Source organism: Myxine glutinosa, chromosome 3, assembly GCF_964187855.1.
Source record: "Myxine glutinosa chromosome 3, kmMyxGlut1.1, whole genome shotgun sequence".
Taxonomy (NCBI): Eukaryota; Metazoa; Chordata; class Myxini; order Myxiniformes; family Myxinidae; genus Myxine; species Myxine glutinosa.
In genome coordinates, this window is record NC_136263.1 from 81373793 (window position 1) to 81383940 (window position 10148).

At 39.7% G+C, this 10148-nt stretch overlaps 1 protein-coding gene across 4 annotated transcripts in view; it reads right to left on the reverse strand.

Moving 5' to 3' along the window:
• The window catches only part of LOC137423410 (uncharacterized), a 190368-nt gene that overhangs the window by 176049 nt on the left and 4171 nt on the right, over positions 1-10148 (reverse strand). For 3 of the 4 annotated variants that reach the window (XR_013622858.1, XM_078774220.1, XM_078774221.1), the window contains exons 2-3: positions 8978-9156; positions 4432-4542 (exon numbers count right to left, since the gene is read on the reverse strand). Coding sequence is in view for 3 of the 4 variants with exons in the window: in XM_078774220.1 (XP_078630346.1) it covers positions 4432-4542; positions 8978-9156 (290 nt within the window). In the remaining variant the exon portion in view is untranslated. The remainder of the gene's footprint in view (positions 1-4431; positions 4543-8977; positions 9157-10148) is intronic. The other variant, XM_078774222.1, reaches the window with a different exon arrangement.

The window sequence follows — 10148 nt, forward strand, 5'->3', positions numbered from 1 at the left end:
CGATATCTATCTATATCTATCTATATCTATATATATATATATATATCTATCGATATCTATATATATCTATATATATCTATATATCTATCTATATCTGTCTATATATATATATATCTATCTATATGCGCTTCACTTCCGTTGAACTTGGGGCCGACTCAGAATAAGACTTGTTGGTCGAAAGCTTGTCGACAATTAAAGATCGACGTCCTGAAGCTACGTCCGCGTCTTATTTAATCTAACGATATATATATATATATATATATATATATATATATATATATATATATATATATATATATATATATATATATATATATCTCTTTTTTTTTTGGGGGGGAATATTCCATGAACCAAAGGTGTAAGGATACCCCACTAGTATTATACTATTATCTCGATTGCAACCAAATTTTGCGGCTGAAATTTGTAATTAATTAATGTCCTGCCCATACAGTACAGAAACTGTGATTAAATACGACATTATTGTTACTTAAACACAGACCAATATGACTCGTGACAGTGTTGCTCAAAACAAACAAAACAGATCAGTGTTTTATCAAATTTAAGCAGTTACTTTCTCGTGATGTTTACAGGCACATGTTTCTCCTGGATTTATAAACCTCCTTAAAGCATTTGTAACTCTCCTAACGTGGAGAAAGGACTTGGACTAAAAATACACAGGGGTGTATATCAAAAAACAAACGTGATCCACAAAATGGCAGCATTTAAAACCTGAAGATAAGCGATTTCACGGGCCACACAAAAGAATCTCTGTGAAGTGCAAGAGCATAACAATGCATGTGTACTAGTGTGGTCCAACAAAAAAAATTTTTCAAAAAGTTTATGTCTCACCCTATAATATTGTTACACATGATGAGATAATATGTGTGAAATTTCAAGAAGATTGGTTGATATTTAGATGGTGCTATCCTGTTTTGAAGTTTCTCCATATATACACAATACGGTTAAACATATACTATAACGGTGTCATCTGGAGCTTCACAATCTCACAAATTGGCGGCACCACACTCCTAATAAACATGCCACTAATGAGATAAGGGCTACATCATTGAGTCATAAAAATGCCATCTGGTGATAGTTACAAGGTGGTGTAGTGTTACAGCTATCCAACAGTGATAAACTAATTGCCCTCTGGAAGTCAAAAGTGAGCATGTTGAAGTAGTTTGTAGAATTATTCTCAGTGACACTTGTCTTTCTACCATACTATGTTGTTATAGTTTTAATCTCTGGTGGCTGTAGTCTTATAGGTTGTGATATTGAATTTTGAAGTGATTATAATATTCTTGGCTAAATTTGTTGATCAAAATACAGTTCTGCACGTGATTGTTTAACAACATATATGAAGGTAAGCAATTATAATAGTTTAACAAAATAAAGCATGTCATAGTGTTATGTGTATTTTATACTATATTAACAATTTAATACTGCTTACAGTTAAACTTTAAATATTTTATTATTTTGTCATAATATATTTAGAAGAATTTTTTATTAATATCCATAAATAGTCCAAAGTATAATAATTAATATTGGCTACAACCAATTTCAGTACAAAAATCATGTTTTAATTTCAAATTGTGTCAATTCATAACGCATAATATCTGATGAATGTTTGTAAATGTAATGTTTATGTTTGGATAATTTAATAATAGTCATGCTATCTTTTCTGTTTCAGATGTCCAGGTCCATGTGCTCTACAGAGATCTGGCTAATCGGACCACGTTCAGCTGAACTGAAAGGCGCCAAATTACCGTCTAAGCGCGAGATACTTTCCGTCTTGTTCCATCATCATCATCATCATCTTACAAATAAAAAGTCTCGACATGAGAGCGCGACTGTAGTTACGGATGAAATTCTGCCCTTCTGGCAAAAAGCAAGAATTCCCCACAGACAGCGTTATCATGTAATACGGGCAATAGAACAAATTGTCGAACAATGGAAAAAATTGAAGAATAAAGAAAACAAGGCGAAGCGCTCAGCGAAACTCGTAGAGAAAGAGACACAATTTGCGGATAGTCTGGATAATCTGTTCGATATTGCCCACCAGGATGCCTTGAAGATGATGACAATAGAAGAGGATATACAGTTTCTCTTGGCGCAACATGAAACAGGACGGCGAGGCTGCATGGGTTCAGTTGACGCGACATTAACAAGAAAAGAAGAACAAACAGCTAAACGCAAATCTGCCGCAAAATCACTCTTCACTAAAGAAAGTATGCGAAAGCAAGAAGATAGTCAGAGTTCGATCTTGCAAGATTCCCAAAGCAGCGAGGAGGACAACACGAACACATGTACCAGTACGACGTATGAAATAACTGAATCCGAGCGGAAGAGACGTAAAACTATTTTAAGTCCGGATCTAGCTACCGTATTTGATCGTACAAAAGTCAGTGACCGTAGTGCAACGTATATTGTGGCTACAGCAGTTAAAAGTCTAGGCGAAAATTTGGAAGATGTAGTATGCAGTCGCTCAACGATTCGTCGCAAAAGAATTGAATTCAGGAAAAATGTCACGAGCAGGTTGAAAGATGACTTTGCGCCATCTGTGCCATTGGTCGTTCATTGGGATGGGAAAATGTTATGCGACATTACTGGAAAAGAAACCGTAGACCGTCTTCCGATACTTGTAAGCGGTGCAGACGTCAATCAACTATTGGCTGTACCTAAACTCGGAGCAGGCACAGGCGAAGTAATGGCTACAACAGTGAAGGAAACAATAGATGACTGGGGTATATCGGATAGATACTACCAGTTCCAACACAGGATGTCGTTTGGGCGCGTGCATATTGCTTGAACAGAAATTGGGCAAAGATTTGTTGTATTTGGCCTGCCGTCATCATATTCACGAGATAGTTCTCGAGGCGATATTTTCATGCGCGATGGGTCCCTCGACTGGTCCGGACATTCTACTCTTCAAGCGTTTTCAAACGAAATGGTCATTCATTGCTAAAGATGATGTACAATGTGCGACAACTGACGAGGCTTTAAAGCATGTGACAGACGTAGCAGATGCCACAATAACCTTCGCCAATTAACAATTGTTAATACAGCAACATCGTGACGACTACAGAGAGCTCCTTGAGGTGACCATCATATTCTTGGGTGGAGTTCCTCTTCGTGGCATCAAAATCATGGCTCCTGGTGCCCTTCATCGTGCCAGGTGGATGGCGAAAGCCATCTATGCACTCAAAGTTTGGATGTACCGAAAACAGTTCACGTTGACTAAAAGGGAGGATGTCGCTTTGCGCAATATCTGTGTGTTTGTTGTGAGAGTGTACGTGAAAGCTTGGTTTGTCGCCCCATCGCCGATTCTTGCACCATCTCAGGATCTCGCATTTCTCAAACAACTCGATCAGTACAAGGATATTAATTCAGAGATGGCGAAGGCCGCAGTGAACAAGATGTTGCGTCATTTGTGGTACCTGGGAGAGGAGCTTATCGCGTTGGCATTCTTTGATAATTCTGTGTCATCAGACACTAAACGAAAGATGGTGACTGCAATAAAGACATGTGACGAAGGAGTAGAGCCTAGTAAAAAAGCTGTAATTGACCACAAAGTAATTGCAGACAAAAGTTTGGAAGATTTTGTTACATCAAATACAAACCGATTTTTTAAGGCTCTGAATTTGTCTTCATCATTTTTGGAGATAGACCCAGATAACTGGGAGACCAATGACGCGTATCAAAGAGCGAGAGCAATTGTGAGTGAAATGAAGGTTGTAAATGACATTGCCGAGCGCGGAGTGGCGTTGATCACGGAATACAACAAATTACACACATGTGACGAAGAACAAAAACAGTATCTTTTGCGCGTCGTCGCCGATCACCGTCACCGATATCCAGACTGTAGTAGAAAGGCCCTCGTGCAATAATTCCTGTATGTATGTACTATGTATATTAGTTTACATCATGTACATGTAGTTTATTTACTGTCTTCTAAAGTTGTTATTGAATGTCAAATTTAGTCTCTGAATTTTAAACACAAGTATACAAAGTCGCACATTATACTTACAGTAATACTGACATGCAAGTAGTGATGCTTGAATTAAAGCGGTTTTGTCTTAAATATGACGTATTGTGTATAGACCAGTTAGTATAATTCGTAATACAGACACATGAGTTTATAGAGTATTATTAAACTGTATTTTTCCTGCAATATACCATGGCATAACACTAAATTGAAACGTTTTTTTATATTTTTTACTGTACCGTATCATATCATATCTGTATCATATCCCCTCGACACGTTAAAATAGCGCCAAACGACAAAACTTTGAACCCCGGTAGCAACCTCTAAATATCAACCAATCTTTATGAAAATTCACATATGTCATTTTCTCATCACTGGTAACAATATTTTAGGGTGAGACATTAACATTTACAAAAAAAATTATTTTGGACCACCCTAATGTGTACCGTTGTCCTCGAGTTGAAGATCAATTTATTTTTCTGAGAGCACACAGATGCAGCACCTCTCCTTGGCACAGAACGCATCACCACTCCAGAAGCAGAACTTCCTGGTGCAAACTGTAGGTGGAAAGCAGAGCAAGATTGCAAAACTACAACCAACCCTCAAACTCTTGAAGATCAATACAAACGGCCACGATAGACCTTTACAAGAAGATGGTAGTTGGTAGTCTCATTAAAGGCCAAGTAATGAAGGAAGAAGGGAAGAAGAAGAAGAAAAAAAGAAAAAAAAAAAAAAAAGCATCACCCTGCCCATGGATGCATTTGTGTAAATGACGATGGTGAACACCTTAATGTATTATTCTAAATCTTACTTCACTCGCTGGACACAACACCAAGAAAAGGAAGAGCCATTGAGGAAACAAGAAAGAGCAATCAGAGATTGCAGACCCCCACCAGGACATGGTTGTGAGGTGTATTTTGTGGGGTGTTTTTGAACATTTTCATTATTTTGTACAACTCCAATTTCATCAGATAAGAGAAACACATTGCGTCCTCTTTACAAAACTGAATTCAATGTTTTATTATGAATATATATTTTTCATGAGGCTTTTAATGAGGCTATAAATATATATATTTTTAAATCCTCAGGGTATTTTGGGTCCTCTGGGTCTTTTGGGTCATTGGGGTGTTTCTACTTTTGAGTCCTCAAGGTCTTTTGGGTCCTCTGGTTCTTCATGGTATTTAAGGATCTTCAGGATATGTTGGGGTCTTGGTGGACTCAAGAGTCTTGAGGGGTCTTAACGGTTCTTCAAAGGTACAATTGGTCGCAGTCCAAAGTGTCGAAAGGTCCATTCCATAGTTCATAATTAATAAATGTATGTAATTAATAGACAGGATGCCACTGACTTAAAACAGTACATAATTAACAGACATATTGAAAACTCATATGGCTGGAGAAGATAATACAGTAGTTTCTTCTTCTTCAAATAATAACTTCTGGCTGCCAGAGTAAGCCCAATCATATTGAAATGTAAACACATGTTCCACTTTACGACTACTATATTACTTTGAAGTTTCACATAGTTCAATGAAGCGGTTCAAGAGATATAACTTTTAAGATTTTTATTGAATCCAATATGGCCACCAAAACCATGTGACGAATTAATTATTCAAGGACACCATGGTATCCCCAAGGCATGGGGAACATGTGTGCGAAGTTTCCGTTCAATCTGTTCAATCTGTTTCTGTTCAATCTGTTCATGGGGAACATGTGTGCCTGAATCTAGGCTACCTAGAGTGCAATTTCCTCCCGATCAGACCAACTACAGTCGAGTTGTTGAGAAAAAAACGTTTAAATGTCTATTATTAGGTAATGACCTTAAAATTACGTCAAACCCGCAAACTTTCTATTCACATTATTGATGTAAAATTTCATTCCGACAATCCCAACCGGATCCAAGATACTGCTCGGAAATTTCGGAAATCGGGAGAGCAGGAAGTAGAAAAAAAATAAAATCTAAATGATGGTTTAGTACTACTATGGGTCGAAGAAACTGGGTCACCATAAAAAATTGTGGGTAGAGGGGAGGGAGGGCAATTGCAGAAAAACAACAACAGTAAATCTTAACAAATTTAGAGACGAGGCAAAATCATTACCCTCCTTAAACCAAAGATCCCACTAAAGCAGCCTCCAACAGACCTATCGCATTACTTTGCACACCCTCCAAAGTTACAGAACCCCTTCTACTTACACTCAAACCTTCACATCCCTCTGACACACCCAACACAGATTCAGACCAAACCACTCCACCACCACACTCATCACACTAAACACCTTTGAAGGCTCAAACAACAGAAAACCACCAAAATGCACTATTCTCACGACAGTAGGCATCAGCAAAGTGTTTCACACACTCCCAAAGCTCTTCAAAAACAAAATACTCAACACAAATATGCACAACAACACCAAGCGCTGGCTAGCCAACTGCCTATCATGCAGACAACAACAACAACGGCATTTTAAGGCCACTTTCCCTGCTAGAGCGGGGGTTAGCCTTGCAGGCCCCATGACAATCTTCTCCATTTTGCCCTATTTTCTGCATCTCCCCTCGTTAACCCCCTTGCCCACATTTCTTCTTCCACCCCTTTTAGCCAAGCTTTTCTCGGTCTTCCCCGTCCTCTACTTCCTTCTACATTCATTTCCATCACTCTTCTCAACCAGTCATTTTCATCCTTCCTCAACACATGACCAAACCATCCCAACCTGTTCCTCTTCACAGCATCCATCACAGGCTCTATTCCCATCATCTTTCGCAATTCATCATTTGTCTTCCTCTCTCTCTCTCAACGATACTCCGCACATCCACCGAAGCATTTCAACTCTTTCCAGCCTTCGTTGCTGCTCTACGTTCATTACCCATGTCTCGCTCCCATAAATCACAACACTTCTCACACATGCAGCATACACCTTTCCCTTCAGCTTCAACGACACTCCCCTCATCATCAGCACGCCACTCGGTTCCCGAAACTTCTTCCTTGCACGTCTCACTCCAGCAACCGTTGCCGAGTCTGATCCACCTTCTCCATTCAACATGTCAGTAATTTTTGTAATAACATAACAAAGTAATAACATGTCTCAGACAGTTATTCATAATTTTTACCATACAAACCTGGCTGACAATCAACAGACTAAAAGTGGCCCCAACAAAATCAAGTCACTCTTCTAACAAATTACACCAAGGAACATAGATAGCACCGCAACACACATCACACTGAACATTGCTTTTCCATATACACCAAACAAAAATACTTGGCATCATTTTTAACAAATCCACGTCATTCTCAAATCACATCACAAACATTTAAAAAGAAAAAAAGAAAAACCCAAAAAAACCATGTGCAACCAGGCTGAACACACTTGGGGCACTCACAGGCACCGACTTCAGACACCCCAAAGAAACGTCACCAACATACAAACAGTACATTAGATCAGTCATCAACTATGCCAGCTCATCTTGGGCCTCCAGCCTATGAAACACACATCTGAACACCCTGCAGACCAGCCCTTCACATCATCACATGTTGCACATTAACAACACCTATTGAGCACATACACACAGAAGTAAAAATGCTAAACATCAAAGACCTCTCAGACATGAGAGATGCACAGTTCCTTGCAACAGCAAATGCCAGCCCCAATCACCCATGCCACTACATGTACAACCACCCACAGGCCTCTACACACATTAAAACTACACCACAAAGACAACACAGTGACATCCTTCATAACATCCCCCCACAAAACAACGGAAACTACAAAACAAAACCACACCCACATCACCATCACCATCACCATCACCATCACCACCATCACCACCACCACAATAAACAATCTGGACCCAAACTATCTTGGGCACAACATCCCCACCCATCAATGACAGAGAGAAACGTACTACTCCCCAGGTCTGATTGTGTTCATCTTTCATGCCTTCGTTGGGGATACCACCCACAACTTTTACACTTCATAGACTCGAAGACACCTGCAACCACTGCCAGGCCGCTCCCCACACAATAAAACATCATGAAAACGATCATTCATTCATATTATTATTAGTTTAGCTAAAAAAGGAGTTTTTGTTGTCAATTCATCACAGACTGAAAAAAAGGTCAGTCACTAATCATACATCAATCAGGTGCACAACTTCAGTGCAGGTATGCTATTATGATGCAAAAACATCTTGGAAGGCCAAGCGGTCTTTGAGATTCCACATTGGGAGAATTGAGCAATGACAAAAACTGTGCCTTTTATCAGACTGCCATTTCACCTTGACCTTAACTCAGAGGGGCATGATGTAAATTAATCGCAAATGTGCCTGAATCTAGGCTATCTAGAGTGCAATTTCGTCCCGATCAGACCAACTAGTCGAGTTGTTGAGAAAAACGTTAAAATGTCTATTATTAGGTAATGACCTTAAAATTACGTCAACTCCGCTGCGCGGTCCTGGCTTCACGTAGGCAAAAGCTCAACATCTTGGATGTCAGGGATCTTTGGATTGCTCCCCTGTGAGATAGATCGGCTATCTTCGTGCTGCTGGTCTTTTCAACCAGCACTTACCGGGGCAAAACAACAACAGAAAGCCTTCCCTATATGGCAAATGACATAAGGAGAGTCTTAATAAAAACCCCAATATATACATTGGGGGTGGGAGGTGGGTTATATTGGAGAATGGCAGCAGAGCATGGTAAATTAGAATCGGAAGTTGTTTTGCCTTCAGATTTTGCTTTCTTCAAAATTACAATCAATTAATCAGCTTGACCAGTGCAACCGTTAGAAAGGCCAACAATTTCTATCATTACCTTGCGTTCAAAGTTAACGATGCAACAAACGACTTAACAGCTTAGGGTAACCAGTTTGCAGAAATTAAACTGTTGTTTTGCCACACTATTTTAAATGAGTGATACAATGTGCAAGCTGGAACTACTGTATCAATTTTAAAACAGAGGGACACTGCTCATTGCTTTGTGCCAAAATAAAACACCACAGCAACTATACCTTTTCCCTTGTTTTTGGAGCATCCATTTTGGAGCAAAGGAAGATAGGTGGTTCCTGCACGACATGAAACACCTTGAAGGGTGGTTGCCTGCAAGCCCGTTCACTCTCCAGCTTGCACAGCCTCTTCTCTTCCTTGTAACGCTTGAGTCGCTCCATCCGAGACGTCTTCACGTTGGGGCCTGGGGAAGGATGGCCCAGTCAAAGAAAAACAATATATAAATATACACACATGTATACAGTATATAAAATTAAGAAAACTAAATACCCATATGCAACATGTCAAGTTAAAAATTAAATCCTATGCCAATATTACCTTGACGGGGAACCAAACACAAAAAAAATTCTGAAAACCATTTAAAATCATGAACCACAATCTAATTTGAAGGGAAATATTTTTGAAAAATCTTTGCCAATTGCCATGTGGAAAAAAGCCCTAAAATGTAGATTTTCAATTTTGCCAGTGACGTCACACAACAAACACCTTGATCCAAATGGTGATTTACATAGAGAACCATGCATGTTGAACTCTGATTCCGATACTGATTCCATCATTATTGGCACTCTAAAGGTTCTCAGTATGTTGATACTGCTTAGTGGGATTTTGAAAAAACTATCAGAATCAAAGTTAAAGATGGAAACACTGAGGAATTGGGGATCCATATCGTTTTGAGCCTTGTGGCATGTGAGCAATTCAGACGAACATGGTGTTTGTGAAGAGGAAGATGGCTGCGTTATGTTCGTAGTGCAGATGTAAATGCCGGTCTATGTTCAGATTTATAGGTTTTGTTTTTCCAATCAATTGACAGTTTATCAGGGGATTTGTACCAATTGATTAATCAGTTATATTACTCCAGAATAAATACAGCACGGATAGGATAAGGAACCGACTCGGAACGCACACGGCCTTGGAACGCACACGGCATGAATCAGCATGTACACCGCCCAGACAACGCCAACCAAACGGGCGACAAAAGCTTTGTCCCACCTTCGCAGGCTGACCCGTGTGTGTCCTGTATGTTACATGATCGTCCAGATTCATACTTTCCGGGGATGCCATTTGTGTCTGTGGTTGTACAGTGTTGATGTCCCACACCCCAGTGGAGGGGGGGAGTGGTGCTATGGCCTATGGGCATGGAAGTGCGGGGTGGTCGTGCGTATTGTTCGCCATATA